Genomic DNA, 26118 nt, shown 5'->3' with positions numbered 1-26118 from the left:
CAAAATGAATGTTGAGGTCCAGACAGTACCAGATCATTCTATTTTCTAATTTTCAAATTTTCTATTTTCTATTTCTATTTCTAATACCTTTCCTAAATTTCTAAAAATGCTCTTGAGTGCACATCAATAATAACCCCCTTTAAAACAGTAGGGGAAGGGGCAGCTAGGTGGCTCAGTGAATGGAACACCTGCCCTGGAGTCAGGAGTACCTGAGTTCAAATCTGACCTCAGACACTTACTAATTACCTAGCTGTGTGACCTTGGCCAAGTCACTCAACCTCATTGCCTGGCCAAAAAAACAATAGAGGAAGAAAGTCCCTATGCAGATCCTACAGGATCTGTAACCAATTATTTTCAATCAGCTGCTTATACCAAACCCTTTGTCAACTCTAGGGCTCCATATAGGGGGAGTGAAGGTGGTGATGAATGCAGTCAGGCAAAATGGAGTCCCAATGGATGAGGGTACTACATCCAGGGATCTGGTCAGCCTCAAAGAATCTAAGGTCTGGCGATGCTTTGGGCTTGAGTTGAGGCTATAAAGGATTATCAGGGAATTGCTAAAGGGGGTCATGTGACAAACAGGAAAGTTCTATCTTGTGATCCCCTTCTACTAGTGCCTCAAAGGAAGTTCCTTGGCTTTCATGTTACTTCATGCTTTATTGAAGTTCAGTATCTATTAAAATCCAGAGCCAAGATCCCCTCCTTTTCCTCAATTCTATCACGAGATAGGAAACCTCTTTTCCACATTAATTATCAGTCAAGACCATCTGTAGTTGGAGTGTCTCTAAGGGAAAAAAAAAGCTGATGGAAAGGGGATTTATTTTACCACTAGCCATTGAAACTGAAAGACTTGGCCTGTACTATGGAGCTGAGTGAATAAACTTGGCCAGGACTCAGCTTTCCGTGTGATCAGAGATTGATGGCCAGATGCCCACATAAATGATTGCAATTCTTGCCTTCTTTCAGTCATCTGGGTGCCAGAAAAACTGATGTCTTCAGGACTGTCTCTGGACTTGTCTGCACCCTGGGATTTCAAAATTATTCCCATTACTTCTCCCATTCCTCTTTTCATTCCCCCCCGGACATGTCAAGACTCCTTCAGTTAGAAGCACTGGGTTACATTTGAAAACATATTGGTGGGATAGTAAAACAGAACACCTGAGTTCTAGTCTCAGTCCTCCTACCTATTAACTGGTTCGTCTAGAGATAAATCACAATTTCTCTGGGTCATAATTTTCTCATTCATAAAAGGGGGATATAACCATATACCTGTCTTATATATCTCAGTGTTGTGATCTATTGTGAATGGAAGTGTTTTAAAAGTTGTATTTCTAAAGTTGAATTTGTAAACTATTATCATTCTTAGAATAATATCAGATTTATATTATAATATATTATATCAATATATTTTAAAATGACATGATATATTATATTATTATATTTATATTATAACATATCTCTATAGTGCTTCCAGATTTTCAAAGTGTCTTCTTCAAGACAACCCTATAAAGCTGGTAGTATGAATAAAATACCGCTTCCCTAACTTTACAGATGAGGAACTCAAAACTCTGGGAAATTAAGGGACTTGCCCTTGGGATTACAATAAGCATTTGGGGCAGAAGAACCTTGAACTCTCATTGCCTGATTCCAAGTTTAGTTCATTAATCACTAGACCATACTGTTTCTTAAAGTGTTATTATGAAACAATTGGAGATTTAGAGATAAAAGAGCCCAATCCCTTCATTTACAATTGAGGGAATTGAAGATTGAAGAGGGAAAGTGATTTGTGAAAGGTCACATAGATCATCTGACCTGAAAGACAATTCAACTCAAGAAATATTTATTAAGCATCCCTTATGTTCAGGAACACTGTGCTAGGAATGAAAGAGAAACAAAGATCAATAAGACATAATCCCAACTTTCAAGGATTATCTAGTATGTTAGAGGGAGAGATGATGAACATAAACAATTCCTATCTCTTAAAAGGAATTTCCAATGAGAATACACAAAGCTGTTACTATTAAGTTGACCATTTCTTCCTTCATTTTTTCTTTTGAAGTAATCTGGATTAAGTGATTTGCTTAGGGTCAGACAACTAGTAAGTATCTGAGGCAGGATTTGAACTCAGATCCCCTGACTTCAGGGTCAGCACTCTTTCCATTGAACTACCTAATTTTCCCCCATTTCTTCCTTCCCTTATTTTTTATTTTGGTTTTTGCAAGGCAATAGGGTTAAGTGACTTGTTCAAGGTAATTGGGTAATTATTAAGTGTCTGAGGTTGGATTTGAATTCAGGCCCTCATGACTCCAGGGCCAGTGCTCTATCCATCTGCCACCTAGCTGCTCCCTTCCTTTCTTTTGAAGGAACTTAAACTCAAGAACCTCAAATCCTGGAGGCAAAGAGTGACAATTAGGCTTCCACAGTGGGGATTTTCTGGGTATTTATCCTGACAAGGTTCAATTTCACTTTAAAAATTGAGAGAATGGAGCAGATATGACAACCCTCTACCTTGGCCAAACTCTGTGACTAAGCAATACTAAGCATTCTGTTCCAATATCCCTCAGGAAGGGGATCAAGTGAGGGGAAATTCTGTCCTCTTTCCCAACCTGAGAATAAAGCTTTGATTTCAAAGAATTCGTTACAGGATGCTGACTCATTGAGGTTGTCTGAAACTTGGACCAGTGTTCTCAATTGAGGATAGAGGAGAGTGACCAAACTCAGTGACCCCAGCCAGTGGACAAAAAGGTTTCACCTGGTGGTGAGAAGGCTGGCTGCTGGCTTCTAGGTCAGAATGTTAGCCCTTAGAGGTCAAGCACAGCTTCAGTCTTAGAGATGTTTACCAACTCTTATTGACTGGAGATCCCAGCTTTGAATCTGTTGCTTCTCCCCTTAAGGAGGGGAGCTAATTTTAAACTTTCAACTGGAAGAAGGTCAAGTAGAGAGTGGGCAGCCAAAGTATTGTTCTCACCCTAGAACTTCTCCCCTGGCCTTCTGATACTGAAGTACAGTCCCCCAGGCCCCTTCCTCTGATTTCCAGGCCCCTCTCAGAACCCCCATTTTCATAAAAGTACCTAAACTAGCTGTGTCTTCATTCTTTATGTCTCCAGATTTTTCTCTACAAGTATTGGCATGAATTCCATCTTTTCACCATCCTCCCCATTCCATTCCTTTTTATCTCCCTTTGAAGTGTGTTTTTCTGTATTAGAATACAAATTCCTTGAGGTAAATTCCTTTTCTTCCTCTATTTGCCTATAAGAAGGCAGCTAGGTAAAGCAAAGGATAGAGTGCTAGGCCTTCTCTAGTTCAGATCTGGGCTCAGAAACTTACTAGCTGTATGGCCCTGGGCAGGTTACTTAACCTCATTTGTCTCAGTTTCCTTAGCTGTACAAGTGTTATATTTGACTGACTGGTAGGTCCCATGTCTGACGCTCAGAGGAGAAATGGGAAAGATCAAATTCACAAGGATTTACAAGGTGATCTAGGATCCCAACCAAAATCTGTACCCTGAGAGACACTGGAATTTGATCTCTTCAAGTGATGTTTCAGAAAGCCCCAACTCATAGGTGCTAGTGAGAGCAGTCAACTGGTTTTTGAGGTTCACAAAGGCATCATATAGTGTTATTCATCCATTTTTTTATTCTTTCCTTGCATCTCCAAAAAATCTACATATAATCCCCAATTTTGTCATTCAGCCTCCTAGTTAGCTCCTATCTTTCCTGATGTTGTTGTTCAGTCCTATTCAACTCTTTGTGACCCCATTTGGAGTTTTCTTGACAAAGTAACTGAATGGTTTGCAATTTCCTTTTTCAGATTATTTTACAGATGAGGAAACTGAGGCAAATAGGGTTAAGTGACTTCCCCAGGCTCACACAGGTACTGAGTATCTAAGGTCAGATTTGAACTTGGGAAGATGAGAGTCTTCCTGACTTCAGGCCTAGCATTCCATCCAACATGCTACCTAGCTGCCCAGCTCCTATCTATTTATCCTTAAAAGTTCCTGTTCATACTCCACCTCTTTCATGAAGCCCATGAACTAGTCTAGCCCATGTTGATTTTTTCTTAATTCTACTACATTTAGAGTCCATATCTCATAGCTTTATTTTTTTTTAATTTTTTTAAGGTTTGGAGTTTTTTTTTTGTAAGGCAATGGAGTTAAGTGGCTTGCCCAAGGCCACCGAGCTAGGTAATTATTTAAGTGTATGAGGTTGGATTTGAACTCACATACTCCTGACTCCAGGGCTGGTGCTGTATCCACTGCGCCACCTAGCTGTCCCTCATAGCTTCATTTTTAAAGTCACATTTGTTCTGTCATTCTCTTTTCCCTTCTCCCTTCCTCCCTAATGCCCTCACCACACACACACTAGACTAAACTCTTTAAAGTGGAAAGACTCTGGTTTATATTTCTTCAGTCTTTCCCCATGGAGTCTAATGTAGTGCTAAATAGACATATGGCAGATTTTCAATAAATACTTGGGATTGAATTGGGAACAACTAAACAAATTGTGGATGTGAATGTTTAACTGTTGGCTCAAAGGGCCATTTGCTATAAGACTCTTCTTATTGGTGGAGAATGATTAGTCAGTACTATGGGAAAGAGTTCTGCTCACTGTGTGAGGGGCAGAATTGATGAGAGTTATAAGGAAGAGAGATCCTTAGATCCTCTATAAGTTGATTTCTTTCCAGAATTTTTCTTACTCTTTAGGAAGTTGAAGGGAATTGAAACTTCATGTCTTCTGTCTTGGAGCTGAAAGCCAGATGACCAGGATCTCTATTCCATCTCTCACCAAATCTGCCCTCCCAGAAGACCAGAGCTTTGAGTAATTTATTTCCACCAATGAGGAGAGTCTTATGCAAATAGCCCTTTGATTTAATGCTTAAAAATAATTTAATATTATTGAGTTATAAGAAATGACAAAATTAATGAATAGAGAGAAGCTTGGACAGATCTACATGAATTGACTGAATAGAGTAAAGTAAGCAGAGCCAAGGCTGTACACAATGACTCCAGCAATGTAAATGGAAAGAACAACCATAATAAATTAAAAAATGGGGATGGCTAGGTAGCGCAGTGGATAAAGCACCAGCCCTGGAGTCAGGAGTACCTGGGTTCAAATCCGACTTCAGACACTTAATTACCTAGCTGTGTGGCCTTGGGCAAACCACTTAACCCCGTTTGCCTTACAAAAACCTAAAAAAAAATACTATTTGTTATATAGAATGGTTATCTGAGAAGGATAAGAAAGCGATAGGGAGAAAAACTATGGTGATTTTTAAAAGATATCAGTAAGATTTTTTAAACAATAAAAAAATATTCATAATCACTAACAATGGAAGCGTTGATTGAGTTCATTTGAGAGCAGAAACTAGTTCAGGGAAAAAAGTGAACATGACAGAAAGAAGGTAGTTGGAGAAATTTAGACTCCATGCAAACTAACCCACATACTCCAGTGGAGCAGTAAGAATTGTGGACCCTGACTTCATGGTTCCTATTCTCCCACTGTTTGTTCCATTTATAGTCACCTAAAGTAACAAGAATGATAAGTGAAACAGTAAGCAGTCTTTTTTAACTGAAGAGGTTTCAGCATAGATGATAGTTCCATAGTCCCAAGTTCAGAAGCAAGAACTGAGACATAGAGAATCACATATTCTTTTTTTTTAATTATAAGAACTCTTAGAGATTTAGAACTAGAAGAGACTTTAATACAAATGAAGGATCCAAGGAATATGTAAGCTGACTTTACTAAGATAATGAAGCTAGTTAGTAGCAGAGCTGTTTTCTTGACACCCAGTTCCTCTGCTTCAGAACGTTGCCTGGTAAGAGTCACCTGCTTTATAAGCAATAGCAGAGATAAGCATAGAATATAGATAAGCATAGAAAATAGAGAATTCTCCTTTTCCCCCATTTGACCCCATTTCTAAGTTAATCTGATATGAGAATGATTTTCCTTCTGCAATACACAAATTTTCATCTGATCAGTTTTCCCCAGACAAATGCAAAAAGAGGTTGGAATCCTATTAAAAACATACTCCCTGCTGCATGGCTTTGCTATGTATGGTGTGCCAAGTTATGTTTCTCTTGGCCTTATTGTCCCAAACCTTTTTTCTTACTATCAACTTCCCTTTTAAAGTCCTTATCCTTCTCACCAGTCATTATGTATTTGAATAGGCAAATACATAAGGACCTTTGATTTCTGGAATTCCCAGGTAGGAATTCAGAACTTTCATTGTAGAAAATGCCTTCCATCAGAGATATCATGACAGAGCACCAGCCTTGGAGGCAGGAAGACATAAGTTGAATCTTATCTTAGGCCAGGTCAGTTAATGTGACCAAGGATCAATCATTTAAGATCTGGGGACCTCAATTTACTCATCTGTGAAGTGGACTACATAACTTTTTTTTTTAAGGTTTTTGCAAAGCAATGGGGTTAAGTGGCTTGCCCAAGGCCACACAGCTAGGTAATTATTAAATGTCTGAGACTGGATTTGAACCCAGGTACTCCTGACTCCAAGGCGCCTCCTAGCCGCCCCCAACTACATAACTTCTAAAGTCACTTCCAGCTTTAAATTTATGACCAAATGCAGATCCTATCTATGACTTAGTAGACCCTTTTTTATTGTTTTTTTATCTAATTCTTTATGATCCCATTTGAGATTTTCTTGACAAAAATACTGGAGTGGTTTGAAATTTCCTTCTACAGCTTATATCACAGATGAGGAAACTGAGACAAACAGAATTAAATGACTTGCCTAGGATCACACAGCTACTAAGCATCTGAGAATGAATTTGAATTCAGGAAGATGAGTCTTCCTGAACCACCATGCTACCATAAATCTATAGATAGAAAGGAGGAGCTCATGAGTTTTCTGGCCCAACTCCTTCAGTTTACAGATGATGTCACTAAGGCACAGAGAGATTGTGATTGATCTATGGTCACATAGCTCGCAAGTGTCAGATGCAGGATTTAAGCCAGATTCCCTCAATTTTAAGCCCAGAATATCATTCATTTGCTACCATTGTCACTGCCACCATTGTACCCCTACCCTACCCTAAAAAAAATATGACAACCCCAAAACTTGATCCTGATAATGCTTTAAACACATATTCAACATTCAATGCACAATGGAGTGTTATTCCAATTGATGACATCACTGGTAAAGGAACTCCACTTAACATACATACACATGATATTGAATAGCCTGGCAGACAATAAAAGCTACCAGTTCATGCCAATCTTTCACCATTTCACTTTGATCCATGGAACTCAAGAGGTGAAATGAAATGTTATTAGTAGCTTTTTCTACTGGTCTGTGTCTACTTTCTTTTTCTATTCTGGAATTAAGATTGTTTTCAAGCCAACATAGCAACCTTCTGAAGGAAAGCCAAACATAGTTACAGTTATTACTGTTGCTAGTTAATAGCAGGCTTACTGGATAGTGGCAATATTGAAGAGGGATATCTGGATGAATACAATCACATTTTAATTCAGTGATTGATCAGCAGTTTCAAGAAAGTTATCATATGTATGGGACAAACGGAGACAAAACTCCAAGTTTGTTTAGGTAGCTGTAATTAGAGGGAATGTCTATTAACCATTGAATATAATGGTGAAAAAGAATATCCTTTATCTCCTGTCCAAAAAAACCCAAACGAAACTGATAACATCATTTGCCTTTATTTCCACCTGTCATCTTCAACTGGGCTTGTCTAAAGTTAATTAACCTCTCTAATCATAACATCCTGGTTTTTAAAGAATTGGGAATTACTTCAGAACTCATCTAGTGAAACCATTCCCACCTTGCAATAATACCCTCCACAGAATCCCCGGGAGATGATGGTTATTCTTCTTTCTGCTTCAATACTTACTACCACAGTAGGGCATCTCTAAATGATGCAATAGAAACAGAACTATATATTTATGCATTTAGCAATTCACAGTTTGTAAAGTTCTTATCTTTAACTTTCTATTTTTATTTTATTAAAATTATCTCTTGTTTGGGCCTCATCTAAAAAACTTTTATCCTCATTTGACAGATAAACAAACTGAGACCCAGTCATTCAGTTAATTGGTAGCAGAGTCAAGATTCAAACCCAGATTCTCAAATTCACAATCCAGTGCCCTTTATAATGAATTAAAATTCCTCTTCTGAAAGTTTTTTCTCCAGTTCTTATACTCAAATGTGGAGTTACTTTCAATGTGTCATTCCTCTAAACCTCAACCTCTATCCCTGTCCCTAGCTGATTCAAAGTACTATAAGTTAGCAGGCTCCTTTAAAAAGCTACTTACCAGTTTCTTGACTGAAGATACTGCCCATAATTTCTGCACCCCACTGGGGTCACTTGAAGGAGTCTGTCTAGGTTTTGGGATTAGGGAAATCTGGTAACTGTAGCTCAGTTGGATGAGGTTCTATAGAGTTTAGTGCAGGAACCCTTTTTATGAGATGGGAGATCATATTACAGGGTTGATGATTAATGAGATGATTTTGTCACAAGATACAATATCCTGGGGATTTCCTCCATACTAACAGCAGCTTCTGGCTTTGAGCCCATGTTGCCTTGGTCTCACATGGCTTGGGTGAGGGAATCAGGGAGGAGTTACCCAAAGTTGCTTTTAGTTTTCCTTTCCTTGGCTGAATATACTATTTCCAAATGCAATACCTGAAGATTCAGTAATGGCTTGGGTGCCCTCCCCTTGGCAGAAAAAGGGGAAGGGTTGAACAGAGAGAACCTGTGCCCTCTTTTTTTCTGAGGATTGTGAGCCTGAGAAAGTAACTTTTGTGGTCAGGTGTAGTGGGAACATAAGTGTTACTTAGAACACTCCTAAAGATTTTAACCCTGGTGATGGAGTATCTGTGGCATTATGGACCTGACCACTTTGGTGGAATGAGATGGTGGTGGTGGTATTTTTCTGCTAACTATCTCAAAGACTACAACCAAAATTCTGGAAACATCTTTCTCCTGAAGGGAGAAGTTCAGAAGTCTCATATTGATTCCACCTTTGCAAGAGTTCTGACCACAAAATGACAGGCAATTTTACTCCACTAAAGAACTACGGAAAGAAAAATTAGCCTACCACCACCACCCCACCTCTACTTTCTCCCAACATAATACCTTGCTAGCATTGCAAGTCTATTTGGTTTGCAGATGAATGACTAGTAGTCTCTTGTCCTCTCAGGACACTGTTTCCTTTCTGATTGCAATTCTTTCTGGTTTTCTATCTTGAAATGGGTTCCTTTCAGTTCACTTTTGAGGTTGCCAACTTTTTATCAAAGGGATATTTCCCATGGGTTGACATCTTGACCTCAGGTACTAAAAGGAAAGGCTTTTTGTTTGATTTTTTTGTTTAACATGTCCATTCCTTGAGTTCACCTCAATATAGAGGTTTTCCCAAAGTTTGTTGGAATTAAGGGAACTTAGTTTCATTTCCCTTATTTTATTAAAATTATCTCTTGCTTGGTCTCGCCAAAAAACTCTTATCCTTATTTTATAGATAAATGAACCTAGATTCAGAGTAGTGATTCACCAAAGATCATACAGTTAATTGGTGGCAATCAGGATTTGAAGATGTTGGACTCAAGGACCTCTATGGCCACTCCCAGGCCTAAATTTATAATCCATTGGTAGAACTTAAAGAGACCTTTAAAGGAACTCAATTTTTGGAAAAATCAGTGTTAAAATTGTTTTTGGATGTAATTGAGAAAAATAAAAAATAATCGGAGGAAAAATAAACGCATTCTGTATTAGAGATAAATAGTTTTCTGAAAAAATTATGCATGAAATACTTTTAAGATTAATTTGAATTAGTAACATTTTCTCTGTCACTTTTAAAAGCATAATCAATAAAACAATAAATCAAGCTTTGATTTGTAGTATTTGCCGATTTCTGAGATCACTCTGAAAATTTAAAAATGAGCCTGTTTGAAATTGGCTTCAAATCTCTGGACATAGGTAATAAATATATTGGATGACAGAATCTAGATCTTCAAAGATCATTATGAACTAGAATGAAGGGTGAATTGAATTAGGTGCAATTTAATGTAGATAAATATATATTTAAAGTTCTAAACTTGGGTTCTAAAATCAACTTCACGTGTGCTTGTTCAGTTTTTAGTCATGTCTGACTCTTTGTGATCCCATTTAAGATTGGTTTTTTTTTTTTTGGCAAAACTATTGGTTTGCCATTTTCTTGTCCCAGTTCATTTTACACATGAGGAAACCATGGAAAACAGGGTAAAGTGACTTGCCCAGGGTCACATAGCTAGGAAGTCTCTGAGGCCTGACTTGAACTCACAAAGATGAGTCTTCTGATTCCAGGCCAGCACTCTAATCTTTTTGATCTACCTAACTGATACAGAAACTATAAATATGAATACAAACAAAAAAAAGTCCCTGTCTTTAAAGGGTTTATGTTCTCTTGGACTGGAATGTGTGAAGGACTTAATTTGTATATTTGTAAATAAATACAAAATAATACTAGCATCAGGAGTCAACAGTATAGCATGGAGGCTGATAGTGCTATATTATCTTATATTATGGCAGCTCAGTTCAGTGAATTAAGAACTGGCCAGGAGTAATGAAGATCTGAGTTCAAATTTTACTTCAAACACTTACTAGTTAAATGACCCTGAGCAAGTCACTTATGCCTGTTTGCATCAGTTTTTTTTAATCTATAAAATGAGCTGGAGAAGGAAATGGCAAAACACTCCAATATTTTTGCCAAGAAAACCCTAGATAGTGTCATGGGAGAGTGGAAATATGTGAAACGAACAAACAACAATAACAATCTTATATTCTATTGAAAGGCATAGTATTCAGAATGGAGAGGGATAGTGGAGATTTGGGGTGGTGATATACCCACTATCCTCTGCCTTACTCAGACACTATTTGGAATATTATTTTCAGTTTGGAAAAAAAAATATTTTATTGTCAAACTAAGAGAGGGGGTCTGAGAACTTGACACTATGCCACATGCAGTTCAATTGAAGGAACTGATAATGTTTAGCCTGGAGAAAACAATGGTAGCATGAGCACTATCATCAAATATTCAATGGGTTGTCATGTGAAAGAGGACTTATTTATTTATTTGGCTTGGCATTGGAGGAAGGAACTAGGACCAATGGGTAGATGTCACAGGAACTTCTTGGCTTAATATTTATGAGTTTTTTAGTTTAATATAAACATGGATTTCCCAAAGAACTGTACAATGGGCTACTTTGGGAAATAGTCTTCCCTTCAGCAGAAATTCTCTAGTGGAGAGTTGATCCTCACTTTCCAGGAATGCTGAAGAAGGCTCCAATTCATGCTTTGGATTAGACCACTTCAGAGATCTCTGACAACTATGGAACCTTCCAATTCTATCGATCTCCTCTTTTATACACAATCACTCTGCAAGACTGTACATTGATTTAGTTCTTGGGGCAGATAGGCGATACAGTGAATAGAGCACTGGCCTTTGAGTCAGGAGGACCTGAGTTCAAACTTGACCTCAGACACTTAATACTTAACCACCTCAGATAATGAATAGCCATGGAGAGCAGTGATCTTCAAGCATATTCTCCTGAGGGAGTCATTCTCTCTTTTTAGCTCTAAATCTTATGATTCTTTATTCTTATGATTCATTAACAGAAAGTGAGGCACAGAGAGATTTAGTTTATTCAAATATATATTCACCAAGGAAGCTACAAAGATAAAATAAGAAATGGTTATCAATTTCAAGAAAGTTAAATTCAATTAGAATTTAAAAAACATGTATACTGAATTCATTATTATTATATTATTTTTATTAATTATAAGAGCTAGGGGTGGCTAGGTGGTGCAGTGGGAAAGCACCGGCCCTGGATTCAAGAGTACCTGGGTTCAAATCCAACCTCAGACATTTAATAATTACCTAACTGTGTGGCCTTGGGCAAGCCACTTAACCCCATTTGCCTTACAAAAACCTAAAAAAAAAATTATAAGAGCTAGCAGTAAAATAGGCAATCCTTCAAACACAATATTTCACAGTAGACCACATTTTTATAGTCTTAAAATTAAATGAAAGACTTAGATAAAAGATTAAGAATACAAGCCCTCACTCTGTTTACTGTTGTTTTGTTTTGCTTCGTTTTTTACTAGAATTATTGATTAGAATAAAATGTTACCAAAAAGGCTATCTATTTTCCAATAAGGTGTCTCCTACGACTTTATCAAAATTATATAATATACACACATATACAAAATTCAAATACCATATATTCCTACCCCTATTCACAATCCAATAGCCATATTTCCTCTCCTTAACCACTCTTTTCATTTTTTCCTATCTTAGGAAAATCAATGAATATGCTGCTCACTTACTAATTGCCCTGAACTGTGCAAATATTTATTGGGCATACAGAGATAAAAGTGACAATGCTTGCCCTCAAGAAATTTATATTCTTTTTTTAGTTTTTTTTGAAAGGCAATGGGGTTAAGTGGCTCGCTCAAGGCCACACAGCTAGGTAATTATTAAGTGTCTGAGGTCGGATATGAACTCAGGCACTCCTGACTTCAGGGCCAGTGCTCTATCTACTATGCCACCTAGCTGCCCCAAGAAATTTATATTCTAATGGGAGAGACAACTCTATCTATCAATCAATAGATGAAGTGATCTATCTAACTTCATATATGTAATATATGAATCAGAGATGCAAGTATATAAATCGGGATGAACGTATATATATATATTTATATATACATATACATATGTATAGATAATGCTTAACAACTGGGAAAAAAAGAGTACACATAAACTTTTTTGGTTTTTTTTTTGTTTTTGCAAGGCAAATGGGGTTAAATGGCTTGCCCAAGGCCACACAGCTAGGTAATTATTAAGTGTCTGAGATCAGATTTGAAGCCAGGTACTCCTGACTCCAAGGCCGGTGCTTTATCCACTACGCCACCTAGCTGCCCCTACACATACACTTTTAACTTTAAACTGTATTATTAACAATCTTTCAAATATAGACTGGGGATCAGCAAACTACTGTCCAAGGGTCATATCAACCTACCATTTGTTTTGGAAAGTCTTTGTGCTAAGAAAGGTTTTTACATTTTTAAATACAATAAAACTTTATTTTTAAATATACATTTTAAATTTTATTTATTTAAGGTAATGGGGTTAAGTGACTTGCCCAAGGCCACACAGCTAGGCAATTATTAAGTATCTGCAATTGAATTTGAACTCAGATTGAACTCAGAATTTGACTCCAGGGTAGGTGCTCTACCCACTGCATCACCTAGCTGCCCCCAATAAAACTTTATTTTAAAATGTAAACATCACTTTTCACTGGGAGTTTGTATAAAATGTGCTGTGGTCAGAAGCTCACTGAAACTGCCCTAGATAATCAACAGAACAATAAATTAAGCCCTGATTTGCAGTGACCGACAGATTCTAAGGTTTAAATGCTCACACTGAAAGTTTAACAATCAGTTCTTGCACATCACCATTATAATATGTACGAAATAGATTCTGTGTCAGGAGGAAGTATGCTAGAAACTGATGGGATCAGGAAAGTGGTCATGCTAAAGGTGGTGCTGGGTTTCAGAGGAAGCCAGGGCTTTCCAGATGTGTAGGTGAGGAGGACAGGTATTGTAGGCATGGGGGATAGCCAGTCCAAAGGCATGGAAATGGGAGATGGGATGTCTGGATGGAGAGCAGCATGTAGGTCATCTGTACATTCATGTTTCATCATTTCTGGGAAATTCTCCAAAAGTCTTGACCTTCATGCCTTCTGCCACATCCATTAAACAGTGAGAACTGATGCCTATCTGCTAAAAGAGCTGAGGTGATGATCTTGACTGGGATTGATGGTCATCTCCTCAAACAGCAATGAGAAAAAAAAGACAAAAAGAAGGAGCTTCTTTCTATGTCCTTCTGACCACAACTCCCATACCATTCCCAGGAAGAACTGTGATTGTGACTTGCTTCTGTAATGTTAATGACCATGTTTGAGCAATATCTCAACAGGAGAAGGGGGAAGTAGGGAAGACTGTTTACAGTCTATAACTTACTTATAGTTTTCTTTTTCTGAATAAAATGAATACAACTGTGTACACATTTCTCATGTAATCCTCTCCACAGTCATATTAGGTAGATAGGGTTGTTACTGTAGTAGAGGCCCCATTGAATAGTGGGGAAAGCCCTGGATCTGAAGTCTAAGGACCTGAGTTTGAATACCATCTCTTACTACTTGTATGATCTTAGACAAGTCACTTAATTTCTCAGAGTCTCAAATTCCTTTATCTGAAAAACAAAGGAGTTGGACCAGTGGTGAGAGCTATCCAGAAGGAAAGGGGGTTCCCTCACAAGGCAGGAGATCATTGTCCTGGACTGCAAGTCCTTAAGAAAGGGCTGAAGAACAACTTGTCAGGTATGTTATATAGGGGATTCTTATTTATGTATGGGTTGGACTAGATAGATTTAGAGAATAGCCACAACTAGAGATACTATATTTCAAAAGAATGCTTCCAGAATTTGAATGCTCAAATGGATTTTATTGATTTAGAAGTTCCTTCCAACAATACAGATTGTAATACATTAATATCCTCTCAACAAATTTGCCATAGTATCTAACCAAAAATTCTGGAAGTTTTCCTTGCTCTCTCCTGACAGAATGAGGAATACTCTTGCTATATATTTGTCAACCCACTTTCTTACCATATGTGTAATTCATCTTTTCTTATTATCACACAATCTCTTAATGACATATACTACTCTTTCATTGAAATTCCTTTTTGGTTATGTATTCAATCTATTTACACCTGTTATATATTTCCCTGTGGCCCTGGATGATCATTATTTTTAGTTTCCAGAAACTTTTATTACATGTCTTGCTCCCATATAGCAACATTGGTACAATTTAGTTTTAAAAAGATGAAGTTCTCATTTCTGCAATTATGAGTCTAGTAAATGATAAGCTCCCTAATGAGGGACCCCTGGAGAACTGGCCTGCATTTATGATACATTCTTCCTGAATCTTTATCCCTAATTCCTTCTTCCAGGGAAATTACAGAAGGTAAGACACTCCCCATTTTATTTCATAATCCAAAAGATTAGCTCAGAGAAAGGAAACACTAAGAGCAAGCTGGAGCCAGCTCAAACTTTTTCTCAAGAACTGATTGTTTTTTAGTGGAAGCATTTATACCCCAGAAGTCTACAATTGCTACAAGTCATGATTTTGTTGATTGTTTAGACTTAAGAAAGTGATGGAGATATATGCTAATAATGAAGTAAGCTTAAAAGTATGTTGAGGATGCTGTTTTCAGAAAGTCAGTAGTTAAACAATTAACAGCATATTCCTGGGAAACACCTATATGAGATCCCAGATTGGAGAAACTCAGCCTCACTGATCTCTCCAAGAATTATATGAGTAGGAAAGATAATCCAGTCACAAAACATCTCCTATCTTTTAAGAAGCTATTTATACTAAGGCTCTGCAAAGGTAAACTATAGCCTGAAGGTCACATATTGATTGCTATCTGTTTCTAGACATCTAGCAAACTAAGAATTTTTTAATAATTAATTTTTAATAAGTAATAAATATGCTAAGGGTTGCTAATAAAAGTTTTTTGCATAAATTTAATATATTTTTATTTTATTTAAAAATGTAAGAGCAATTCTTAGTTTGTGGGTTGATGTGGGTCAGATTTGGCCTTTGAGCTCCAGTTTACCAATCCCTCATTTACACCATAGCATATTTCTCTAAAGTTACATAATCAAAAGAGATCCCTGACAACACCCAACCTTACTTTCAGTTTTTTTAAAAAAGCTTTCTCTGCTGTCCATTGTCTCCAAAACACAAGTTCAGACCAAACTTCCAGTTCTGATCTCCTCTCTAAAGGGTTCCACTTGATTTTACAATCAAGGGCATGCTAAAGCCAACTTGAATCAGCTCATGACAGTTGATTGTTAAATATTTAGTGTGAGCATTGATACTTTGGAAAAATGGAAAGCACTACAAATCTGTATTTAATTTATTTTATTGTAGATTGTCTGGGCTTAAGAAAGTAATAGAGATAATGTTAATGCAGATTATGATTAAAAGTGTTTCATGTATATTTTTTCTTCAGAGAGCTGATTGTTAAACATTTATTAGCATACCATTCAAACAGACCTGCCGCTAAAAATCTTTCCTTTGGTCAGTGGGGACTACCACAAGTAGAACTCAGAAGCTAAAACCAGGAGAAAAAAAAACCCCATGGATTTCAAGGATCCTTATTTTTCCACTTAAAATTTGGGGAAGAAATGTTTATGAGTGAATGTGAATGTCTGTGTGAGAGAATATGTTGGGAAGAGAAGAAGAGAGGGGTTGGGAAGAAAGAGGGAGAAGAAGCTGGAGGGAACCAGAAAACATTCATTGTTTTCTGAGCCAGGCACTGCTAAGAGCTGGGAACAAAAATGTCCTAGGAGTCTGGCACATACACAAGACTGAATCACCTTGCTTGGTTGCTGCAACTCCCCCACATGGAGAGGCTGAGGAGGCTCCTGCTAGGAGAGTTGTGATAACACAAAAAGATTGTGGAACAAATGTGGATATTCTGTAACTGGTTCTGGTCTGCTAACTATGTGGTTAGATAGAACCCTTTTCAAGTAGCCAGAAACCAGAGGTATCTTCCAAAAGGTTAAATCACCTTCTCCCAATCTCTTCAATTTTTCTTCAGGATTCTTAGGGAATCTTGGTGCTCTTTCAGCATATAGTGAGAAACTGCTCTGAAGCCATGTGGCCCAATTAAAAAACCTTAATCCTTGACCGAATTTTAGGTAAAGGTATTGGAGCCACTTATTTTATGAATTTCTAAAGATAAGAAGGCAGCTAGGACACACTGGAATTCCAGAGAGAGATTTGTGACTTGTGTAGCAATGTTGTCCTGAGGAAGAGAGAATGACCTTCAGAGGTGACCCTCTAGACTCTGAGATAAACTTGCAAAAGCCACTTGCTGAAGGTGGGACTTGAACTGAGTGCTGAAGGAAGCCAGTGGTAACTTGACAAGGTCTTCCCAGTTTGTAGTGCCTTCCTGTCTCAATTTGTATATTGCATATATATATATATAATATATATATATATTATATAGATATAGATATAGATATAGATCTCTATACCTATCTATCTCTAGCTATACATATTTATATCTATATCTATATAGATATATAAATATACAGGGTGTTTCCCTCATTAGACTGTAAATTCCTTGAGGACAGGGGCCTTTTTTTTTTTTTTTTGTCTTTGTATCCCTAGCACTTAGTATAGACTTAGGCACTTAAAAAAACTTGTTGGTTGACTGACTGCTTAGTTTCTCCTTTGGTTTTCTCCTCCAGACTTTTCTTCCTCCCATTCCTTCTTCCAGAAATGCCCACAATCAATGTAATGAACTAGAAAACTAGTCTAAACTGACTCCTTCCCTTTAGCCCTCCTTTCCTTTGTCTTCAGGTCTCCCCACCTTTCTCTCATCCAGGACTGGAGTAGAAAGGAGTTTGGAGGATGGTTCACAAAATGAAAGCAATGAACACCGGCCAGGCATCTCCCAGGGAAGTTCTGACGATATTTGTCCTTCAATCTTGAAGAAGACCATTACATCAGGGAAGTGATACCATGACAAGCAAGTGAATTGGATTTGAGTGAGAGGTTGCTGTGTAAGACACCAGTCTAACTTTTTCCTCTGGATTCATCTGGGTCTAGTAGCCAGATATGGATCAGGATGACTGGGGATGACCCTAGATGTGAGGCATTCCGGGTTAAGTGACTTGCCCAAGGTCACACAGTTAGCAAGTAATCACATATCTGAGATCAGATTTATACTCAGGTCTTCCTGGCTCCAGGACCAGTGCTCTCAAGGAGGTTCTGTTAGCAGAGTATATCCCATCTAGGTTGAGTCCAGTCACTATAGGGGAGAGGATGGGCTGTCTGGCTTGTGTTTCTGAATTCCATATTCTCAGGAATGGGGGTCAAAAGTGAAGGAAGGAGACAGTAGATGGGGACTACAGTATCGAGGGCAAGTATGGGTGTGCAGGTGGCATTCAGGAGTTGGACAAAGGAGTTGGGTAAGCTGGAAATATGCCATTCAGAATATAAGCAAGAGGGGACCAGAAAACCACTGTGAGAATGAATCTCCCCTCCTCCTCCCACCCCCCTCCAAACCTGCCCCCATGTCAGAGCTCTGGATAAAGCCCTCGTTGCCCTCTTCTAGTTATAACTCTGCCCTAATATTATTATCCACTTAATATCTCAATACCCTAGGCATCAGTATTCTAAATGCTAGTTGATCTCTTTGAGAATTTTACCAACACTCTCAAATTCCCAAATATAGTATTTTGTATTTTACATGATTACACATGTCTAACCTATATTAGATTGCTTAACATATCAAGGAGGAAAGAGTGGAGGAAAGGGAGGGAGGGAGGGAGGAAGGGATAGAATTTGAAATTGAAAGGTTTTTTTTTTTATTTTTAGGGGTTTTTTTTGCAAGGCAAATGGGGTTAAGTGGCTTGCCCAAGGCCACACAGCTAAGTAATTATTAAGTGTCTGAGGTCACATCCGAACTCAGGTACTCCTGACTCCAGGGCCTGTTCTCTATTCATTGCGCCACCTAGTGGCCCCTTAAATAAAAAAACAAAATATTGTTTTAATTTGTAATTGGACAAAAATATTTTTTAAAATATGATTTTCTCTTCATTTTACTGAAATACTACTCCTTCCCTCTGAGAATACGTTCCTTCTACTCTGTATAAATCTCATATATAGTTGTTGCATGTTATCTCCTCCTTAGAATGTGAGTTCCTTGAGGGCAGGGACCATTATTTTGCCCCTCTTGGTATTCCCAGAGTTTAGCACAAGCACAATGCCTGGCAGAGAAAATGTTTCATTTCTGTTTTTTGACTTAGTGACCTGATCAACTTAGTGACTACTTAGCCCCTGCCAGGAATTCTAACCAGTCCCTCTTGGCAGACTTGCCTAAAGTCCATTGGAGGACATGATGCCCTCGTGCAGCCTGGTTCTCTAACTATTGTTTGCCATTATGAGGACTTCCTCTGAGCACCCCACAAATTTGGCCAGTCTCTTCCTAATGTCTGGAACTTTCCCAGAATATCTCTCTCTCTTGAGAGCAGGTCTGTCTGGTCTCTAACTTCTGACTAGGCTGTCTTGTTGCCCTCTTCTAGCCAGGCAGTCCTTGAATGCCTCTGTTCATTCATCTGAAACTTATCTGTTCCCAGTCCAACTGGTTCTTTCTCTTGATGAGAAATCTGCTCTATAGTTAGTTGGCAAGGTATTTAAAGATTCCCTCCTCCCCTCCTTTTATAGATGAAGAAATTGAGATCTAGATAGTTGAAGTGACTTGCCTTTAGTCACAAGAATCATAACAAAGCCAGGATTTCCACTGCCAGCAAAATCATAAAATTTTCATAACCAAAAAAAGGATTTCTGAGTCCAATATCCTCCCTTTAAAGATAAGGAAAGTAAGGCCAGAAAAGTAAGCTATCTAGCTTCAGGTCACCCAATCAGGAGGAGAGCTCAAACTTTTCCCATTGGAACAATAAACTTCATTTATTCCCTTTTGTTTTCTTCCCAGGGACAGCTGGGTCCCTAGCCATTCTGTTTTGTCAATTATCTAACTTCCTGCCAATCAGTCTCTTGGCCCAGAATTTCCCAAATACACAGGTGAACAGACCAAATGTTTGTTGACATAGAATGTGCAAATGGGTACTGAATTAAGTCAAAAGGGAAAGTCCAGAAAAAGTAATCTAACACTTTCATAGAGTCAAAGTGCTGTAATGAGCAGAGGGCTGGCCTTGGAGACAAGGCAACAAACATTTATCAAGAGATTACTATAAACTAGGTGCTAGAGATAAAAGAAAGACAAGGAAAAAGAAAGACTGTTCTAAAAAAGCTTATATTCTAATTGTGGAAAACATGAAGAGACATGGAATCAAAGTCAAGAGAGTCAGAAACACAGCTGGAAGGGAAATGACACATAACTTGACCTGGGCCCATATTCAACAGGGAGCCCTGGAAGGAACTCATCAATGAGAGAAGAGGACCAATGTGGCAGAGAGATATTCCCAAGTGAGAAGGCTGAGTCACAAAGGGAAGTCCAAGAAGTCAGGGAGATATGCAAGACCTGCCTTTGACACATCCTAATAATGTGACCATATGAATTAGGGCCACTTGTCATAGCAATCTGAATGAAGGGTCTCTATGTGAGTTCTGGAGTTTTATAATGAGAAAAAGGCTTGATTAGATTCTCCTACCCATTCTAATTTTCACATTTGGCAAGAACCAACTCTCCAAAAGAATGATTATATGGTAATTAAATTTTGACACTAGAGGAGGGAGAAGAAAACCTATGCACAAAACATGTCCATAATGTAGTCTCACATGTCCAAATGTAGTCTCACATATCTTCCAAGAAAAATCCAAATGGGGTCACAAAGGGTCAGACACAACTGAAACTGAGGTCTGTATAAAGTCTCCAACTTCATTATTTCCTACTGAACCATCTGGATCCACCTGCAAGATCAGATCAGGATGACTGGAGATGACTTCCATCTTCAAGGCTAGGACGTTATAACGTCCTAGCCTTGAAGATGGAAGTCATCATATATATATATATATATATATATGCATATATATGTATATGTGTATATATATGTATATGTATACATATGTATATATATATATATATGTATATATATATATATATCCAGACCTCAGTTTCTCCATCTGAAAAATGTTACACGGACTAGAGAACTTCAGTGTATCTTCCCACAATTCTAACACTAGTTCCCTTCCAGCACTTGATTTATAATATGAATGAAACATTTTTAATCGCTTATTATTTGCAAAGTAATATATGCTAAATCTAGAGATACAAATAGAAAAGAAAGACAATCCTGCTCTCATGGAGCTCTCTCTCATTCTAATCGAGGAGACAACCTGTAGGAAAGGTTTTAGCAGCAAGTCAGATGGAAGTGTCCTGTGCTTCTACAATAACTCACAAGCCCCCACCAGTATTCTTCCTCTTTATAGTACTCTAGTACTTAATTAGACTTAACTAGCTCATAGCAAAAGTATTTACTAAGATTGTAGAGTTAAAATAGTAACTGTAAAACATCCATTATGTTTAATTCATATAACTGTAGAATTCATTCATATGAATCATTCAGACTCTAAGAAGTCTCCAAAGTTGGTTTGAATGAAGTGATCCCCTACCATCTACGGAGAAGCACATCATGGGTGGTGGTAGGGCTATTCAGAAGCCTGTTTCCAAGGGTGGGGAGAGAAAGACTGAAATGGGGATTACAATGGTATAAAAGAAATACGTATGACACAAAACAGAATTCTGCTAGGATGTTGCCCACAAGAGTTCAAATGACCTTAAAGATTATTTTGTCCAATCAGTTGCAACTAACAATTTGGTGCCTAGAGGAGAAGAACTAAAAATGCTCTCAAATATACTTTGTGAGACAAATTTGTTCGTGGGGGAGATATTGTGATACATAGAAAAGCCACTGTTGCATAGATGGAAAGAACTCATGTAGGATGGCTCACATGGAAAGGAATGATAGCATCTGGAAGCTTTCTCCTTTCATTTATTATTCTCTCAAGGTAGATTTTATGAGCTCTCTTGTTTCTAAGTTGCTGAAGAAATGAACAGTCTTCAAATCTTCTAAATTCTGATGTCCTGTGAAAAAGTCCTGGTTGTTCCACCTTATTTATGATGCTTCTTTAAAATATAGATCACAATTGCAGAACCATGAGAAGTGTGCATAGTCACAGCAATATTGGACAATCAACTTTGAATGACTTAGCTATTCTCAGCAATACAATGATTCAAGACAATTTGGAAGAACTTATGCTGAAAAATACCATCCGTATTCACAGAAAGAACTGATGGAGTCTGAATGCAAATAGAAGCATAGTTTTTTTTTTAAACTTTACTTTTCTTGGGGGAGTTGCCTGTTTTTTCACAATATTACTAATATGGAAATATATTTTGCATGAGTGTACATATAATCTATATCAAATTGCTTGCCATTTCAAGGGAGAGAGTGGAAGCAGAGGCAAAATTTGGAATCCAAGTTTTTTAAAAAAATGAATATGAAAAATTGTTTTTACGTGTAATTGTTAAAAGATAAAATATAAAAATTTTACTTAAAGAAAAATAAAATAGCACACACAAATCAATAAGATTGAAAATCTTGGATTTTGTACTCTGCCAAAGATTTATGCAAATCTTAGTGAGACTTCTTGCCTAGAGGATGCGGGAAAGTGAAAGGGAATCTACATTTCCTAAAGACATCCAATGCATGCAGTTGGGTAGACCTAATCCTTAGAATGTTTTCATTTGTGTTAAACTGAAAACTGTCTCTCTTTCTTTGCCCAATTATTCCCTTTGGGGTCAAGAAGATTCAGTTTCTCCCATTTTATTTTTTCAGTTGACTGAATAGTTCACTAAGCCCTTTCTGCTCTAATGTTTTATATGATTGAGGAAGTTTCTCTCCCTTCCAGCTTTCTCTGATTTGACAGGTCCTGGGATAATGAAGAAATCACTGGGCTGGGAGTCAGAACACCTGAGTACTAGCCCTGCCTCTGCCTTGAACTTTCTGCATAACACTATGAAAGATTATAGTATCTGCTCCTGTATGAGTTTCAGCATCTTCTCCTACAAAATAAGGGATAAGATTAGCTGATTTATACCTGCAACGCCCTCTGGACCGGACACCTCTAACATTCTATGGTCTATGGACCAATAATCCCCTTTCACCTTCTCTTTCCCCTGTTCCTGTGTAGATTCTCTCCCGGGAATCATATAAGGGACCTCGAGGCCAACTATCTCAACATTTTCATGACAAGGAAACTGAGGTCCAGTAAAGTTTTTGTTTTTGTTTCTTGTAAATGACTTGCCAAACATCATACTAAGCTGCAGAAGCAAGATTTGAATCCAGATTTTCTTATTTCATCTTTAGCATTCTTCCCCCTATATCATGCTGCCTCCTAAATGGTACGTGAGACTTCGATGAGTCACTTTCCTTCTCCAGAGATTGTCTTTAAAAGCAGATGATTGGAAAAAGTGATCTCTAAGATTTCTTTCAGCTCTAGACTCTTTGTTCCTATATCTATCCCTTTCTTCCACTAAATTGGAGGCAACCCTATTTGTTGACCTTTATATTCTGTTTCCTTCTTGTTCATTTCCAGATGTTTATAGCTAAAAAGGTAAATAAATCAGCCTAGATAGCTGTAGTTTAATAAATGCCCTTCCTCTAGATTAGGAAGAGTTCTCCATTCAGGAGCTGGCTGGAATTAGGAAAGGTAAGATGTTAAATTTTCAGTATGAACATTTACACCTCAGAAATAAAAACTCTACAAACCAGGGTTGGATTGATTATTTTGTTCATTAAGAAAGTGATAGAGGAAAAATGTTAATAATGCATATTAAACTTAAAAGTATGTCTTGTGTACCTGTCTTTTAAGGACAGTTGCTTGTTAAACTCGACCAACATACTGTTTTCTCCAATACAAAACCACTGGCATAGATAGTATGTTACCAAGCCAGCCATCCTCTCTCCTGTTTGCTGTTAGAGAAATCCACAAAACCTTACCACAAAACTATATTACTCACCTCAAACTTGAAAACATGGACTTTTAGAGCAACCAATACAATGATTCCTAGAAAAGTCACTTCTGCTCATGGTTTTTCTCTTAACTTTGCCTCTTATTGCTTTCACTTAAAAGGGCAATGTTTCCTGAACTTTTCCTCAAAGGTGGGTTATTTTCCCTATTTGGGGTCCATAGTCACATATATGTTTACCAGATAAATAATCAGAGATTTATAGAAATCCAGAGAATCTGACCCTAGGCCCAGGGAGAAAAGTGATTTGTTCTATCTAATCCTAGATTTCTTATTGTAGAGTAGTTTTTTAAAGCTATGGCAACTCTTCATGACCCTATTTGGGGGTTTTCTTGGGAAAGATATTTGGTGTGGTTTGCTATGTCCTTCTGCAGTGAATTTTACATATGGGGAAATTGAGGTAACCAGTAGTTTCATTTCCATAAGTAACATAGATTTTTCAGATGTACATTGGTATAGTGAAGTAGAGAGAGCACTGTACTTGGGAAACCTGAGTTCAAGTTCTGATTTTATCACTAACTAACCTTGTGATTATGATTAAGTCATTTAACTTCTCTGGGTCTATTTCCTCTTTTGTAAAATGAGGGGAATAGCTGTACTTTTCCACTACTTCCTCCACAAGGTTTTATGACTATCAAATAAGAGAAGTATATAAAAATACTTTGTTAAACTTAAAGTGTTATATATATATATATATGTACATATATGTGTATATATAAATATCACTTTATAATTTCTTCTAGATTATGGGGAAGCAGTGAGAGGTAAAGCTGAGGTCAGATTTTAGATGATGATATTTCTTTTTTTTTCTTTTTTTTTTTAGGTTTTTGCAAGGCAAATGGGGTTAAGTGGCTTGCCCAAGGCCACACAGCTAGGTAATTATTAAGTGTCTGAGGTCAAATTTGAACTCAGGTATGACTGACTCCAAGGCTGGTGCTTTATCCACTGCGCCACCTAGCTGCCCCCAGATGATGATGATCTTTAAATCATTATAGTCCACTCCAGGGAAAATATAGAGTTTTGATAAACATCTGTTGGATAAATAAAAGACTAAATTGGGTGAATATATAACTGTATGAATAACTTAATGAATGAGTCAGTGAATAAATGAATTTATGAGTAAATGAATAACTAAAAAATAAATTTGTGAACACCAAGAGTCATTGGTTTACAAGGGATGGCTTAGCCAACACTGCCTCATAGTGGAAGAGAACAGGAAGGGAGGGCAGGAGAAATGGGTGACTTGGACCCGAGCCAACCCAACACCCTGTGTTTAGACACTGGAGGGAAATCTGTGGGAAGGAGGAAATTGTGAAAGAAATCATAGTCTGATAGGAGAAATGGGTTACACACACACACATACACACACACACACACACACACACACACACACACACACACAAATACATCAGCCACAAAAACACCTACGGAGGAATAGAAAAACGAAAAATAATGTACCGTCAATCATCAAACACTAAAACAAACTAGGAACCCACAAAGTAAAGAAGTGATAAGGTAGGAGAAAATCAGGGAGAGTTTCCTAAATAGGAAAGTTTTTTGCTGGATTTTAAAGGGGAGGGGGATATAGATTCTCAGGCCAAGGTAAGAATGACACTGTAGGTAGGTAGGTACACTGACTCATGGGCTTATATGTTTATTGAATTTGCAGATGACATGAAAATAGGAAAGGGACAGTTAATAGTAAAGAACAGAGTCAAGATACAAAAAGAGTTAGAAAATCAGACTAATTTAAACAAGTTGATTAATCCAATAAAGATTAAATTGAATAGGAATTAATATTAGAATTGATTTCTTCTAAAAATCAATTATAAAATAAAGCTTGTAAGAGAAAGACTTTCAGGGTCTCTCTTAACAACTTTAGAATTGATTATATGACTATGGGAGACACTGGAACAGGACTGTCTACTTGGTGTGTCCTCATCAGAGAAGGTGTTGTGTGCTCTATGAGTAAAGCGAATTGAAATAACTCAACCCCCCCCCAAATTCAACTTGCACAAATCTAGAGAATTCACCCCAAATATTTACATGGATTATTTGTGACCAACCTGTGGTAGAGCATTCTGGGCTGGTCGTTGGTCTGTTCAGTCACAGTTGGACAAACTGTAACTTGATTCTACCATAATGATGTCATTTTGGTCCTTTTTGAAAACAAAGGACAACAGCCAATCAACAGTAAGATAATAGTTCTTGGGATGAGGACATGGAGTTTTGGTGAACTCCAAACTCATGATGAGTCAACAATGTGGGATGACAGCCAAGAAAATGAATGTAGTCTTAGTTTGCACAAAGAAGGACCCAAATTTAAGAATATTTTTCAATTCTGCATCAATTGTCTCTGAGAGAGTAAGATGAGAATTTTTATTTTGAAGTAAAATTATAATATCTCCTCCTAATTGTTTGAAGGAGAAATTATAGCAAAATGAGTAAAATTATTTTAAAATTATTTCCTCAATTGA

General features: G+C 37.5%; 1 protein-coding gene across 2 annotated transcripts in view; it reads right to left on the bottom strand.

Moving 5' to 3' along the window:
- The window catches only part of NEURL3 (neuralized E3 ubiquitin protein ligase 3), a 33758-nt gene extending 7995 nt beyond the window's left edge, over positions 1–25763 (bottom strand). Inside the window, exon 1 of one of the 2 annotated variants that reach the window (XM_074209221.1) lies at positions 25708–25763. Coding sequence is in view for 1 of the 2 variants with exons in the window: in XM_074209220.1 (XP_074065321.1) it covers positions 8286–8313 (28 nt within the window). In the remaining variant the exon portion in view is untranslated. Of the gene's footprint in view, positions 1–8285; positions 8470–25707 lie in introns of those variants that run through there. The other variant, XM_074209220.1, reaches the window with a different exon arrangement.
- Between the last annotated feature and the right edge of the window lie 355 nt (positions 25764–26118).

Source organism: Macrotis lagotis, chromosome 1 (genome assembly GCF_037893015.1).
Source record: "Macrotis lagotis isolate mMagLag1 chromosome 1, bilby.v1.9.chrom.fasta, whole genome shotgun sequence".
Classification (NCBI taxonomy): Eukaryota; Metazoa; Chordata; class Mammalia; order Peramelemorphia; family Peramelidae; genus Macrotis; species Macrotis lagotis.
Note: the sequence above shows the minus strand (reverse complement) of the source record. Positions and strands in the feature narration are given on the sequence as shown.